General features: G+C 51.4%; 1 protein-coding gene across 1 annotated transcript; it reads right to left on the minus strand.

The window, feature by feature from the left end:
- Positions 1-662: 662 nt before the first annotated feature.
- LOC128917267 (membrane-anchored junction protein-like) lies at positions 663-14,507 on the minus strand. Its single transcript, XM_054220016.1, has 12 exons — positions 14,393-14,507; positions 13,517-13,640; positions 10,876-10,918; positions 9,601-9,676; positions 8,236-8,361; positions 7,454-7,485; positions 6,549-6,658; positions 4,291-4,345; positions 2,417-2,489; positions 1,861-2,005; positions 934-1,019; positions 663-783 (listed from the first exon to the last, which is right to left on the minus strand). The coding sequence occupies exons 2-11, from the start codon at positions 13,615-13,617 to the stop codon at positions 974-976; spliced, it is 807 nt and encodes a 268-aa protein (XP_054075991.1). The 5' UTR covers positions 13,618-13,640; positions 14,393-14,507; the 3' UTR covers positions 663-783; positions 934-973.
- Positions 14,508-15,785: the final 1,278 nt, after the last annotated feature.

Consider the following 15,785-nt stretch of genomic DNA (forward strand, 5'->3'; position numbering starts at 1 on the left):
CGCTCTATCTCGCTCGGTTCCTCTCGGCTCTGCTCGGTCCCGCTCGCTTCCTCTCCGATCCGCTCGGCTCTGTTCGGCCCCGGTCGGCTCTGTTCGGACCGGCTCGGCTCGGCTCGGCTCGGCTCGGCTCGGCTCGGCTCGGCTCGGCTCGGCCGGAGCAGCGGCAGAGCCGGCAGCAGGACAAGCGGCACCGGGCAGATGGGCTCCCCCCTTCTAGGGGGGGCAGGAGCACAAAAACGTCCTGCGCTAAGAGGAGAAGCGGAGACGCCTCTTCCCATCCCGACTTCTCTCGCCAAGGAGCTCTCTGCCCCCATCGCGCTGACTGCAGCAGCCGGGAGCATCGGGCTCCAGAGCCACCAGTGCCACCAGTACGGCACCAGTGCCGCCAGCCGCCGGGAGGGTCTGGCTTTTCCAGCCCTGACGGGATGCCAAGGAGAAGAGAGCAAAGAGTTCCCCCGGGAAACAGCCCGGCTTGCTCGTTTCTGCTCCTCCTTTCCCAAGTACCTTTCCCTTTCCTTTTAGAAGGCGGCCAAATCTGCCCCAGTCTTCACCTTTTTAGTGCTGTGAAGCAGAGTCCCGGCTAATACTGGAAACCTCTGCTGCTTCCTGGGGGGAAAGCGTGTTTTCTGCCAGGGGAAGGCTCAGTAAAGTAACGCGCAGTTCCGAGTCGATGCTTGTTTTATTAGAACCTCATCTAAGAACTTTTCCACGTGACATTCCCGATGTATGACACTCGAGGATCACAATCTTAAAGCTTGTTGCTCTTTTTCCAAAAACTCTAGGCTGTGAAGAAAAGGACATTCTAACCCAACATCTTCAGGATGTTGAGTTGAGAAGGTAAACAAAACAGACTTTCCGTTAAAGCGTTTAATAGGTAAGACAAGCAATGTGAAAAGCTGAATTACACGAGAAGCAATACCACCTGACACTCACACTACAAGGTGACCTTTCCACCACAATCAGGACTTCCAGGTCAGTTCTTCCCACCAAAAAGATGCTGTAGTGGCGAAAAGATCATGCTGGGGAAGCAACAACAACAAGAGCACGTTATACTTCAAAGGCTTCTCTGAGAGTTGTACTAACAAGGTCATTTCTGTCCACTAGAAAGACACAGCCCCAGCGCAAAAGAAATCAGAGGAAGACTGAAAAAATAGAGGAAACATAAAGAATAACTTGGCCACAAGGGTCTGGGCTCAGTAGTCAAAGGGACTGGCTACGTTAGGATTAAGAAGGACTTTTACTCCTTCCGAAACTAAGTCACCTATCAGTCACTGCCGATGGTCCACGTGTGCTGCACAGGGAACGCACCGCTCCCGCGGGATACAGCTCCACGGCTTCAGAGCGCTCCTTTGGCCAGCAGCGCCCAGCAACACTTTGCGCCGTTACTTTAGTTTGCGTTTCAAATGGTGTCTTTGAGAGTCAAGGTGGCCAAAGCCACAGTGGCTGAGCGGCCAAATAAAGGTCCTGCTTTATTTGGACCTGAAGGTCCATCCCGGGAAGGCCCTGTTAGAAGGGGGAGCGTTGAAGTCCTTTAGGAATGGGGCTGGAGATGGCTCTCCTCAGCTGATGAAAGCCCCGTTGGGTGGGGGCTGGGACTGGGGGCAGGAACCCTCCCGTGGCCGGGGGGGTGGTTCCCAAAGACAGCTCAGAAGAGGAACATTGACTGGGAACGTTGCCCCTGACCACAGGACATCCCTGAATGTTTCGTTGCCCTGGGAGACTTTGGTTTAACCCCAGAAAAGGCGTCTCCGTTCTTCAGGATCCCGCAGAATCGCCTGAACCGCCCCAATCAGGCCCAGCCTCCCCCACAGGCTCGGACACAGCCAGGCCTGCACCTGCTCAGAGCTGCGGTGTTAGTACCTTCTCCAGAACGTTGAGACACCTTTTCCTTTGGACTCCGCGCTTCCCTTGTTCGCCGTTGGGTCCGTTGGCTGCAGCAGCTGCACCGTGCCTTCAGCCTGACTGGCTGCTGTTCTTCGTTCGAGGTCAGATTCCCCAGATCCCCCTGCAAGGAACGGCAGAAGAACGAACCACAAGCTGGCTCTCTCCACGCTCCCTGCGTACCAACGGCACACCCCGATACTGAGGGGGGGGTCCGGGCTCCGATGGCCGTGACGTTGGAAGGTGTCACGGCCATCCCCACGCAGACTGGCTTGGACATGGGCTCCCATCTCCCAGCCTGGCTCCCAAAGAGCCGCGTGGCCTCGCTCCGTGGCTGGGAGCGTGTTCCGCGGGGAGGGAGTCTCAGCCAAAATCCCTGCTGACCTACCGCTTCACGGTGGGTCTAATGCCTCATCTCGCCTGCTGGAAAATGCCAAACGTGCTTTTTAAAGGAAAACTCACACCAACGTAATCCTCGCAGCTTTGGAGGGAATCGGCCGGTTTGAATGGGACAATGCACAAACTCCTTACTTACAGAAAAGCGCTTGGTTACAGCCCACGCCAAGGGATGCTGGACTAAACTCACGCTCCTTTGCTTTGGAGGAATTCTGAAAGGAAAAGGAACCCAAGAACCATTACACCATGTCAAATTCCATCGGGCAGGAGATTTTTGCTTGTTCGCTCGCTGTAAGAACTAAAAGGCAAGGTCTACGCTCTTGTTCTGCCATTTGAATTTCTTTTCCTGCCACTACGAGGACTTTCTTCACCTATATATTTCCGCCTCTCCCTCCTCAGGACATTCGCACGCCCAACCTAAAGCTGTAATTCATTGAGTGGACTTTAACATAGCAGATAGGGAAAGAATAACAGCAGCTGTGGCACAGGCAGAGATTTTTAAAAAAGCACGAAGAGAGGTGCTGTGGGAAATAACAGCCACTGGACAATACAGGCCCCTGAACATCAGGCCTGCGAAGACACAGTCATAGGAAACAGAGTAACAGGGAAGGGACAAAAGCGAACAGCCACGGAAGCACGAGGTGAGCCAGGAATACCCAGGAGGAAGGCTATCAGCGAGACGAAGGAGCACAGACAACAAAATCAGCACGTAAGCTTCTTGAGGAGAGGATAAACCAGCTTTGTCACAGAGAGAGGAGAAGAGAAGAGGAGATCCGCTCCCCGATGGCGTTTCTCTTGCACTCAGCTCAGGCTGATGCAAAATTCCAAACTGTAGGTGGCCTGAGGTCTTTGCAGTTCAGTCTCGGAGCATTAACTAAGTCAGGAAAATTATCTGCAGTGACAGTCCGAGCGTCTCTCAGTTCTCTTTTCTCCTCCTTTGGCTGCTGGTGCACGCGCTAAGTGGAAAGCTGCGCAGGCTCAGCACCGCGCATCCTGACCAGACAGCCTGCTGGCGAGATCGCAGGCCGAGAAGGTATTTGGATGGGAGCTGGAAATGCCATCTCTGTCCCAGCCGTGTGACGGCGGCACTTCCACACTCCTCCTTCTGGATCGAGTGCCCGTCTTGTAACATCAGTCCTATGGGCACTAAGTAGACGGATTTCCTTCCTGTGTAACGAGACCCTTCCCTTTTTGAGATGCGTTCTGAAGCACCAGGTGGATCTGGATCCAAGGCCATGCGCTGCTGATAAAGGGAACAAGAGCCCTAGAGGAATGATCAGAAGAAGCCTGGGGAAGTACAGGGGCTACGGATACGTTTTTTCCTAAGCCTAATTTTTCTTCTGATCCTGAATACCAGAAGAAAGCAAATGGAAAGCAAATCAAATGGAAAGCAGGTCACAGAAGCACCTGGCGCTGATCTCCTAAAAAAATGCACTGAGGGAGAGACCATCTGCCCGTGATTTCAGGCGATGCTCGTGACACCTGCTCTGGTATTCATAAACACAACAGCTGGTGTCCGGACGTCCCTCTCAGTGCAACAGTGCTCTGACTCGTGCAGATTTCAGGTGCGAGTCGTGGTGGCACAAGCACCCGTTCCAGAGAAGGTTCTTCTCACCTGAATTGGTATTTGCTGAGAAGACGAGTCATTCCTCATGTCCTGGTTCCGACGGGGATAGGGTTAATTCTCCCCGGGCTCCGGCAGGGACACAGGTGTTCCATCCCATGGGAGCCATGCCCAGTCTGCAGCCAGCAGCTGCCGGGGAGGGGGCGGGAAGTCGCCGCTTGGGAGCGGGCTGGGGTGTCCCGGGACCGGTCGGTGAGCGGTGGAAAAGCTTATGTCATCTCCCGGGAAAACTCATCACTTGGCCAAGATTGACGAGCAGGAATAACAAATGCCTCAATGCAGGCGAAAAGGGAAAAACAAACTACCCGAAGGCATTTTTATACTTGCCACTTTAAGAATCTAGGACTAAACAGATGCTGTTGTCTCGTTCTGAATATTCCGTCGCTTACCGTTTCACATCCCTGCTTTGCTTTACTCCGACAGTCACCGTGCCTGGCTCCAGTCCTAAAAAGAAGTCAAAGGAGGAAGAACTGAGGTTACAAAACGTCACAAAAAGGAAGCAAACTTGTCAACGGCTACTCCAACTATTTAATTAGAAATCAGGGTTTTGGTACCTCTAGACAAGAAGACAGATACCCTTAATCTGTCTTGGTCCTCATGCTTCAAAGTCTCCTTTCAAAAATGAAACTAGGCACTCCTTCCAGTGTCAGGCTTTCTGCTTTTCTAGTAAAACCAACGAGCAGTTCAAGAGGAAAAAGAAGCGTTACATGACACGGAGAGTGGGATGAGGAGCAGGTTGAGAAAGGCCGCAAATCCTACAAGGTTACTGACACCAAGAGAAGGGCAGGGAGCAGAGAACCGCAGAAGCTCGTACAAGACTCGGTCATGGAGCAATGAGATGGCAGCGGAAACTCTGTGCAGAGAGGTACCAAGTGACGCACGTGGGGAAAACCAGCCCTGGATTCACACACAACATTGTGCCGATCAGTATCACTGGGGAGGGACACCTGGAGATTCTGAGAGCTCGACGCTCAATAGCACCCCAGGAAAACTCAAATACAAATCCCCCGTGAGGAATTATGAGCAAAAAACCTTGCCCAAACCAAAAAAAAAGACCAAGAGGTGGCCTGAGTAAAGCAGGCAAACTCCTTCCCAGGGCGACTGCTGAGACTGAACGAGCTCTTCAGTCTAACAGAGCGACTGGAAAAAAGTGATAGAGGGCTCGAAGCTGATGCCTCACCTCGCCAATTTAATTATGAAATCAAGAATACACTTTAAAATGATTTACTGGAATATGTAACTTCAGGGGCAAGACTCAGGACTAAGAGAGAGCTGCCAGACCGCATCACGACAGAGCCCTTTCTGGCCTCGTATTTTATGCATCTACAACTCACGTCTTGGCCAAAAGAGATCAGAATGTATTCTGGATCCTGGTCTCATTCTTCACTCGTTTCCAGCGGTTTTATTGTGACTAGGAACTGATGGGGGGGAGGGAAACTAAAGGACTACATTTATACGAGCAGGAAAAGAACCAGCTTCGGACTTCTCCCGTTATAATCTCGACATGAAATCCATCTGGGGAGCGGGTAGAATCTAAGGCAAAAAAGGAGATGATCTGACATGGTCTGTACATCGCCACGGAAGGGGAAGGTGAGCATCGACACCTCCCATCACAATGCTGCATCTGGGACTCTCTGCAGATACCTGCGAACACTGAGTACAGACACAAATTGTCTTTTTGTCAAACGCGACACTCTACGAAAGAAAGAAGGCGGCCAGACTATAACTAACAACGGCCTGCCTCGGAAAGGGAATCAAGAACGAAGCGTGAAGGGAGCCGCCATAACCAGCACTGCACCCTCGCGCTGAAGGCGGCCAACAGGCCCCTGAGGTGCATTAGGAGGCGTTTTGCCAGCAGCTCGAGGGAGGTGATCCTTCCCCTCTGCTCAGGGCTGCTGAGGGCTGGGTGCTGCTCCGTCCAGACTGGGCTCCCTGGGACAAGACGGGGACTCGCCGGGGGGAGCCCAGCAAAGGGCCACAAAGATGATGAAGGGACTGGAGCACTGTTCCGATGTGGAGAGGCTGGGAGAGCTGGGACTGTTCAGCCTGGAGATGGCTCAGGGGGGCTCTTACCAACGCACACCTGATGGGAGGGAAGGAAGAAGAGGGAGCCGCGCTGTCCACCTGAGGGGGGCACGTCCTGGGCAACCTGCTCTGGGTGACCCGGCCTGAGCAGGAGGGGTTGGACTCAGTGATATCAAAGGTGCCGTGCAACCTCAACGATTCCGTGAAAGCCACAGAGAGGGATCTCGGCCTCAAGACGAGCGGCAGCATTCACCAGCCGACCCAGAGGAACAGGCTGGTGTGCAGCTAGAAAGCTGCTCCCGGCCCTTCCCGTCCACCCCGGGCTCAGGTGTGCAACCCTGCTTTGTCTCGCTGCTGAGGTCCCATCCCGCTGCGACTCTCCAGAGAATGTGGACACAAAGGAGATAAACGGGGAGACCTCTAGTTAATGGCACGGGAACCCGAAAGCATAGGATAACTTTCTGCAAACATGGGCGATGCTGCTTAGGTTCTGTCACCTACGGAAAAGAAGGAAGAAGACAAATGGGGCAAAGGATTATATAGGGATGAAATTGGAGGAAGGTACAAGAGACGTTAAAAACACTGGTATGTGCCCTGGAGGACTATTTGGTAGTCAACTCACCTGTCCGTACCCAACGGTGGGCGTGAGGTCTCTGCTCCGACTTCCACTCTCCTCCTCTTCACCGCTTCTTCCGCTGCAGGACTTTCGGACGCTTCATTGCTTCTCTTGACCTTCAAAACATTGCAAACTTCGTATTGATAAAATTCGATTTTGACTTTTCTATTTTAGAACAAAATTCAGAGTTAATATACATTCATCTTTCGCAAAATCATTCGTCTTTATACAACAAAAACCGAAAAATGCTTGAGGAAGAAGAGATCAGCTGCCTTATTCAAACAGAAGACGAGCACTGAGAGGCCATCCAGAGAATTATGCTCAACCGCTTTCACCACGAAATACTGCTTGCCATCTTCAGAGGAGGGCCAGGGAATGCCATTAGCAGGAATGTAATGCTGGCAGAGAGAGCGGGAGTTTCTTCCGGGCCATTTGGACAGGAACCCTTCACTAATTCACTCCGGTTTTAGTCACTTACCCGTATCGAAAACAAACCTACCCCGAGCTCTCATTCAACAAGAACTTTCCAAAGAAGCTTAACTTTGTTGTTTACGACACACACAGCACCTCGGAAACTACCTCCTGATTCAGCCATATCGACCCCATCCTACAGACTCTCCCGCTGAAGAGACCGGTTGACAGCTCAGCTCAGACTTGTAGAAAACACACTGAACCGAAGCCAGCAGGGCTCCTCAGGCAGGACTCCGTTCAAAGGCCGATGGAACCAACAGGACCATTTCTCCCAGCTTGGGTGGTTACGGGGGAGAATTCAGTGCCACCTTACGGTGCCTGATGGACAGCCAGAAACAGGAGAACTACAGCATTGCCGAGAGCTATGTTCTGCTTCTTCAGACTATTTAGTATATAACTTAAACCACAAACAACAAACCAAAAACAGGTACAAAACTTACAAGCGCATCACTGCCCTCGTTTCCTTCTTTACCTGTAACAGACGTATCACAAAATTTGGTGAATATTTGGTGACTGGACTGTCTTTAAGGAACTTAAAAGTATATTTTTGCATTGCACCTCACTTCCGGAGAACAAGACAAACTCCTCAGAAACCATGTTGGACTTGCATATGATACGTTGAAACCGAAAAACGGCAAACGCAGCTCTTTCAGAACTAGAATTCCTGTGAGGAATACCCGTGTCGATGGGATGGGGACAACTGCTTCTCTTGAAGCGTCAAAGGAGTCTTCAGAAGAGAAGAGGGAACATTTGCCAATCACACAAGAGACGTTATTACCAGAATTACTGTAATTATTTAGAAAAACAAATGCATTCTTTCTTTGGGACAACAGAAACAAAGAGTGTGAAGTTCAATGTCAACAAACGTCATCAAGCACAAGGAGGCAAAACACAGGTTCCATCTACACGTGCTGGCTCCAGCCGAGCTACCGACATTAAAGAACGAAGGTCGGGAGCCGCTGGGCGCTGCTTCATCCACATACTAGCTGAAGAGTCAGCAGGGCTTGGAAAGGCAAAGGGAGAGTCAGGAAATGTCAGGAAAGCAATACAGGACACGAGAGAACACACTGTTCCGCTCTATTTCAAATCCACGGTACGGCCGTGCTGCGTGCAGTTTTGCTCCCTCCAATTCAAAGACACGGTAGGTGAAAGGAAAGGGAAAAGCGAGACACAGATGAGAGATGTTTCCAGAAATGATGCAAACGTAACCATAGTGACTTACCACAAGATACGTTCTGCTGAAATGAGTTGAGTTCTAGATAGACAGTGCAAATGTAGGGATAAGGCACGAGAAGGACGTTCTCATGTTTGAATCTCATCTCCGATACTCTCTCCCATTTATTCAGATCTGCGAACGATGATAAGAACAGAGCACTAACATTCCAAAGGAGCAGGCATCCTGACAACGTCTCCTTGGAAAGCTGCAAAAGTCACACCACAGGGCACATGTGCCGAAGGCAGCAAATACAATCTGGCGGTAGGAACCGCGGGAAACACCACGAGCGACACCTTACAAGAAACACTCGTCCAGGTGATCCTCTCCCAGAGCTCGCACAGCTGGGGAGTAACTAAGAGCTACGCTCCAGCGAGGAGCCCGACACCCAGACTGCAGGACACCTCATCACGCCAGGCCTCTGAGCTGGCACTTCTCACTAGGGCCCAGCGCTGGCTGCGCGTGGGCATGGACTGCCAAGTTCTGGAAACACAAGCCCACGAGCCAAACCCTCCTCGAGCATGCAGGCAAGACTGGCTGAGCTCTAGCCACGCAAACCAACAACCCCAACATTTGTTTGGGCGCTTCCTGTCTGACGATGCTCTTGGCCGCTTTCTCTTCCTGGCAGGAACAGGAATAAGTTGCTCTCCTACGTACCAGCTTCTGACAGAGAGCGAGGACGACCTCCTCCTTGCCTGCTACTACGAGGTGCGGCAATAGCGCGCTCTTCCAAGACTGGAAGGGAACGCCTTGGAGGAGGAAACACCTGGATGTCCATTACTCCTGGGCACCCAGAACCACAGGAGGGGATGCCAAAGGGCCTGATCCGATGCCCAAACTGACACACCTCAGGACTGAAAAGGCTTCTCATTCGACCAATTTACTTTTCTCTTCAACAAGAGCCTCAGCAGAGTAACTGCTTTTGAACCCTTTACACTACGGCACCTACAATATTTAATCCTAAGGTACCTTAAGAGAAAACTACCGCGGTCTTCTCTACGAGTGGCCAACGTTGCTGAGCCTGCAGGGAGCATCTGACGTTTGTCAGCCTTTTTATGCACTAGCTTTGCTTGCAATCGCATTAGGTGGGCTTCCTGGGACTTTATCAATACACATGCATTTTCTCTGGCTAAATCTGATTCGGAATGCAGGGGCGTTCATCTGAAATCCCCGCAAAACTCTCTTTTCACATCAGTTCTCTGGTGAAGGCAACAACTGAGGAGGACCTTCAGCTAAGGTAAAACTGCAAAGCTCAAAGGAGTCGTACTCCAGCTAAAGCTCTGCACGCCACTGGACACGAAGGTCGAATTACACAGTGCCCAACAGAGACAACTCATTGAACCTCTTCTTTTACGAACAGGAAAGAAAGGATACACGGAAAGACAGTGAAGTGGTCTGTAGAAAATGGATGTAAATCATCAAGATTTCCAAGGATTACTCGAATCGCTTCCTGGGGAGGCCAAAAAAAGAAACGAGAGAAGAATATTAACAATACAGCCACAATTCGACTGTGAAGTACAGTTTCAAGGCACGGAAAAAATTTACAATTACTTTACAGCTTGCACGAATCAGGGAAGAGCAGGTTCTAGCTATTTTGCTTTTCCTCCTCCCCTTCTTCTCCCCACTCCCTCCCATCACCCAGAGTGCGCTGCACTCACAGGCTCATAGAAACTGAAGTGAATTAATATCGTAGTCTTGAGCTAACGCAGAAGCATCGCTATGGACAACGGAGGCGTGCTTTTAAATTTAAGAAATTCTGCATTTCAGAATTCTCCTTTTTGCCAGCAAAACACATGCAGCGTTGACCTCTTTCAAAAGTGAACATATTCCTCTTTTTCTGAATATTGACCAAGTTCAGTTACAGAGGAACTGCAATTCAGCCCCAGCTAACTCCTGCTTTACCATCGGGAAACTTTTTCTAGTAATACCTTTCAGTATTTTCAAAAGCAAAAAAGACCAAAATAATCAAATGATTATTTTCTGCATCAATTAAAATCAGCATATTTTCATCCATAATATTTATAATGCTATTACTCTACTCTGAAGGGGTTTTTTTAAAGTAAGTAATGGGAGCATTTCTGAGCAGGCAGGATATTTGACTCATTGTCTCGGGAACGGCAGGAGGTTTCTTCTGTCTCAGGAAGAAGACGACAACAACAGAGCTCATCAGCGGTCACCAAGCTCGGTCACAAAGTACTGGCATCATCAACAGAACGTCCACTGCTCCCACCAGCTCCTCAGCTGCGAGGAAAGCGCGTGCAATTGAGCCTTAGATCAGCTGCTGCCCCGCTGGCTCACCAGTACCACCACAGCTCCTGAACAAAGGGGAGGGTGCCGCAGCTCGTCAGGCCTGAGCACTTCAAAGCACTGCTCAGGTCTGGGGCTGAAGTTTCACGTATCCAGTTTTAACAGTCGGTCGCTTCTTGGAAATACTTCAAATAAAACCATTACTCTTCTACGCTAACGCTGCCTGTTGGTGACGGCTTCTCATTTGCCACATTTTTTCACCCTCGTGCTCTCCAGGGAAGTTCCCCATCGCTCTCACTCGAAACGCTGCATTGGACAAAATGTCCTCAGTCCCGTAACAAACAAAACATTTGCTCAGCTTAACGGGCAGACAAAGTGCCAGGGACCTGCTTCCTCTCCTACCTCTAACTCCTTGACAGCACTTCCAGCGTTGAGATCAGGAGCACTGTGAAACAAACAGAGACAGTTCATCCCAGCCTCATCAAAGAGCAACGCAGCTGCATTCGTTGGAAGAGTTTAAACATCCACAAATCATCATTCCCACTGCACACAGAAAATACTTAGCAGGCAGATGAACTCCTGATTTACTGTTTGTAAAAAACATCTGGTATTCCACAAGGACTGTTTCTTTTCAATTTTCTGCCCCTTTGCGTTTTGCGTGAGGATACAATGGACGGGAGATCAGACCTTTTCAGGTGATCCTCAGGAATCTCTAGGACTGGGGTTTTGACAAGGCGCCCTCAAACCAGCACCTCTGTCTTCCAGCCGATGGCGATGCCAGTCCCCGCAACGGACTAAAAGCAGGAACCAGCAGGACACATCTCTGAATCCCCTCCACGGCGCAAACCTGCAGAGGAACGGGCCTTCACAGCATTGGACCTAAGCCCTGCGATGCTGGGAGCTGTGTACTGCCTGCATCAAGCTGTCTCCTGCTTTTCTCAGCCAGCTTCTTAAAGCTGTTTGCGGCTAGGTGTCGGCCAACAATCAAATGCAGAGGGAGAGAGGTCCCAAAGAAAATCCGAACCCATTAAAAAGTAAAGAAATCACATAACTGTTGCTTGGAAGTAAGTAAATACAGTGGAGCGTAAGGAATTATGGCACACGAGTGCTCCCTGGTACGTGCTCTGGGAGGCAGCCATTCTCCTATCCTCCACATTCAGGGTCCCCAGCCCTGAACCTTCTGACTGCCCCAGGATCTTCTGAACGCTACACGACACCACAACACACCTTCCTCTCCAAAATCAACACGGAGAACTAAACGAGGAAGGTTAATCCTCCTGGATCCGACACTATTGCAGCAAAATGCTCAAGCAAAGCTAAAGAAACGACTGCGTTTCAACTCATCCCAAAATAAAGTCATGCAACAGAATTTCAAAGAGCCAGCCTACAAAGGAAAAAGGAGACAAGTGTGGCACAAGATCGGAGGTAGCTTCAGGTCTGGAGACAGACCAGGTGGCACGATGTTCATAGCACACGCTCCTCCATCCTGCTGCAGCCAACAACAGCCACCTCCCGAGCGAACCCAGGCTCTGGCAATGGCTGCGCGCGTCTGATTGCAAAAGGAAATCCACGCACACTCATGAAACCACCCTCGAGGCAGGTGCTCGAGTCATTGCCTGTGGCATTTCAGCCCTGCTGCAACCTCACGGCCATGACAAGGGGGGTTTGGGGACGGCACGGTGCTGTTCTTTTTCTCTGACGCAGGGATACTCGCTGGCTCAAAAGGATCTCAGTTCTAGTTCCTGCACGGTTGCCACCGTCTCAAGAGAGAGTTAACTCAACAGTCTGTAAGACCTTCCAAAAGCCTCTGAGGGCACCAGCCTCCAACTGCTGTCTGCTGATGACCACAGCCCTGCAGGATGTACACGGGGAGCCACATTATGCTGAGCCACTGCTTTGGGCTGCTTTTATTTGGGAATACTATTGTTCTTAACGATTAATCAGAGGCTGAGACAGCAACAACTCATCAAGTTTCAGACCAAGTTTGAGCTCTACAGAACACTCCTTCAGCAGGACACAATCTAGAAGCACTTGCTTTGGAATACCAGCCTTAAACCCGAGCAGCTCCAGTTCCTTTTCCAGAGTAGCTCAAACACCTGTGACTATTACGGAGCGCAGCCTCCACGATTCCGAGTCCCCTCTCAAACAAAAAGCTCCAGAGCTCCTTGAGGAAGCTGGTCAAGGTTTTGCCCACTCACAAAAGCACTTGCCATCATCTCTGTGTGTCCGACCAGCAGGCACAAGAAGGTTCCTCCAGGGCAATACCCTCGGGGAAAGTCTTTTTTTCACCTCTACAAGATCATCCTCTTGACTTGTCTGACATCTTCCCCACGTGGTGGGGATCTGACCCAGCACCCTGTGCTTTAGTTACCAACTGACCAAAGGGATATCCCACAGCACAGGACGTCACGCTTAGCAATAAAACCAGGGAAAGAAGGAGGAAGGGGGGACGCTCAGCGTTATGGTGTTTGTCTTCCCAAGCAACTCTTAGGTGTGATGGAGCCCGGCTTTCCTGGAGATTAAACACCTGCCCGCCGATGGCAAGCAGAGAACGAATTCCTGATTTTGCTTTGTTTGCACGCACGGCTTTTGCTTTACTAATTAAAGTCTTTATCTCAACCCACTTTATCCTTACTTCTACCCCTCCGATTCTCTCCCTCACCCCACTGCGGGGCACCGAGTGAGCGGCTGTGCGGGGCTTCCTTGTCAGCTGGGACTAAAGCACTACAAAGACTCTAGGGCTTTTCAGGTACAACACAGAATCACAAAACGCTGTCGGTAAAAACAGCCTCTCTGTCCACTGAAGCACAAAACCCACACGTGGCAGTGAAACAGGAGCGTTTTTTACAGCTCAAATTACTCTCTTGAGCCAATGCTCAGCCTGTGCAAGCCCAGCAGCAACTTTTAAGTGACCACTTTCGGGGTCAGTGAAAGAAGGCAGGAAAGGAGGAGCCCCCAGACCTGAGTTTAGTGTCTCATACTCACTCACTGCTACCCGCAGCCGCCAAACCGCGGGGTGACTTTGCAGCTTTAACACGCTTACCTGCTGAAGTTGCCATACCGGATTTTAAATTTGTACACAAGCCCGCCTGCATGAAGGAACCTTGTTTCAGGCAACGGGTAGGTAAACGGTTTCAGCGACATCTTTCTTTCTCCCAGGATACAGCCTAGGGGAGCAGGAGAGTCAAAGGTCAATGGCTAAAACCCTCCACCAGATCTCACTCTGTCCTACGAGAAGAAGGGATGGCGCGCAGTGTTTCCTCGAGAGGCCATCTGCCGAGAGAACAGGCTTCCCACCCGCGTCTCCTACCAGTCCGACAATCACCGATTCGGGCATTCCAATAAAGCAGGGTGGGTTTGGGCAGGCTTCGAGGACGGGCTTGCAGCAGACAGCCACCCGCCTCCAGCTGCGCTGCTCGGGCGGTGTCCCCACCAACGGCCCCGAGGCCGTACGAGCCCCTTGCCCCGGGGGAAGGCAACAAGGCCCGGGCAGGGCCGTGTGGCAGCCCGGGACCGACCCCGGCCCTGAGGGACCCCCGGCGGCGGCGGCGGCCCCCGCAGCCCCTGCGGGTACGGCCCGGAGAAACGCGTCCCCCCCGCCGCCCCCCGGCCTCTGCCGGACGCCAGCGGCGAGAGGCAGCGCCTGCGGCCCCCGCAGCCCCGGGGCGCAGGGAGGGCCCGGGGCCGACCGGGCACGCCGGGGGAAGGCCGGGCCCCGCCGCGGACGCTGGCGCCGCTCCCCGGCCTGCCCCGGGGGGAGATGTCGCCGCCGCCTCCGCGGCCCCGCTGCCGGCCCCGGCGCTGGCGCCCAGCGGGCGGAGGCCCCGCCGCGCCCGCCCGTGCCTCAGGCGGGGCCGGGCCCGCGGCCGGAGCCGAGCCCAGCCGAGGGCAGCCGGGCGGGGCCGAGCCGGGCCCGTACCCGCTCCCTCCGCTCCGGCCGCCCGCTCTGCACCGGCCGCTGCTGCTGCTGCGCTTCAGAGACGGCTGCGTTTGGGGCTGGGGGCGCCCCAGAGGGTCGAGCGTGAGCCCAGAGCCCGGAGGAGTTGGCCTTTGCCCTGTGGCAGGTCTCGCAGCTGCCTTCAGAGGGGTCCGGGCTCTGCCCCGGCCTCGCAGGCCAGAGTTAGCTCCCGGGGCCTTGTGAGAAATAAGTTCTGGTCTGAATGAAATAGGCTCAGGCAGAATCCTCTGTGAAGCACAGTTTTATTGACGTTCTTGCAAGAGCGGGTGACCTAGCAAGTAGGCACACTTTCAGTTCTTGAAACACACCTTTTTATTCCCTAATCCCGGCTGAATTTTGCCCTCCCCTGTTTCCCATTGGTTGGGTACTCTAGGGTTCGCAGTCTCTCCGAGGTGCCTAAAATCCTTCCCAGATGCCTTGCCTCTGTTTACTTCTCTTTACGCTACACCTAAAGGGATTATGTGACTGGTTAAATGTTTGACTCCCCTTCTAGACACTAATCCGGTATGAATCAGTTTGTCCTTTTGTGTGTGTGATAAGAGATCTTCTACAAGCCTTTGCTGGAGCCTCTTTGTCTTAGTCATTCCCTTATCGTGTCACCTCTGATGGAAACGGCTTTTCTCCTCTGCAAAAGCAATACCTGCCTTTCTTACAACTTCCCCCTTTCTTTTTTCATAATCTTGTTGTCTTTTGCATTTCTAGGGCATGGTTCCATATGAGGCCTCTAGAGCTGACAGGATGATGTTACATTCTTCTTCTTGAGAGTTTTTCTTTTCTTCTAGATTGTAATAAACAGCCAGATCCCTTAAACAGAAATGGCACTTATTTTATTATAGGGACAAAGCCAATAAAGCAAAAGCACAGCGCTGGGTGCATGACTCAAGTCAGAGGCACACCAGCTAATACTTCACCCGTGTCTTATATACATTCAATATTGCATACGTATTCACTATTTTAGGCAGAGTAATTGTTTATGATGATTGATTATCATTAGTCCTTTTTCTCTTCTATTTGTGTGTTTCCTTCTGACAACTGTTTCTGAGGATCGATGATCTTCAGTTCCCCTTTCCCAAGCATCCATTTCCTTCTGGTAGGATCGACTATCATCAACTCCCTTCTCCTATGCATCTGTTTCCTTCTGTTAATCACTTGTGGAGTCTTTTGGAGAAGTTCTCTTTTGTTTCTCTCGGATGTTTTTCTTCATATTTGCTGTTAGTTGTTATCTTTGAGGTTTCTCATGTTTCCTAATTTACTAAAGGTTAGTTATCCTTATAAGTCAAAGATTTATAGCCTTGTTATTATGGCGAAAGCCAACAATACCTTCACTATTTTTCACCTAGATGAAGCATTTTTC

Source organism: Rissa tridactyla, chromosome 13 (genome assembly GCF_028500815.1).
Source record: "Rissa tridactyla isolate bRisTri1 chromosome 13, bRisTri1.patW.cur.20221130, whole genome shotgun sequence".
Classification (NCBI taxonomy): domain Eukaryota; kingdom Metazoa; phylum Chordata; class Aves; order Charadriiformes; family Laridae; genus Rissa; species Rissa tridactyla.

Bases quoted from the DNA above. Each gene is read 5' to 3' on its own strand.
- LOC128917267 (XM_054220016.1), bottom strand. From the start codon at position 13,617: ATGTCGCTGAAACCGTTTACCTACCCGTTGCCTGAAACAAGGTTCCTT. The intron at 7,486-8,235 runs GTAAGTCACTAT...CGTCTGTTACAG, and splicing joins TCAGCAGAACGTATCTTGTG to GTAAAGAAGGAAACGAGGGC. The intron at 2,490-4,290 runs GTAAGCGACGGA...TTTTCCTTTCAG, and splicing joins CAAAGCAGGGATGTGAAACG to AATTCCTCCAAAGCAAAGGA.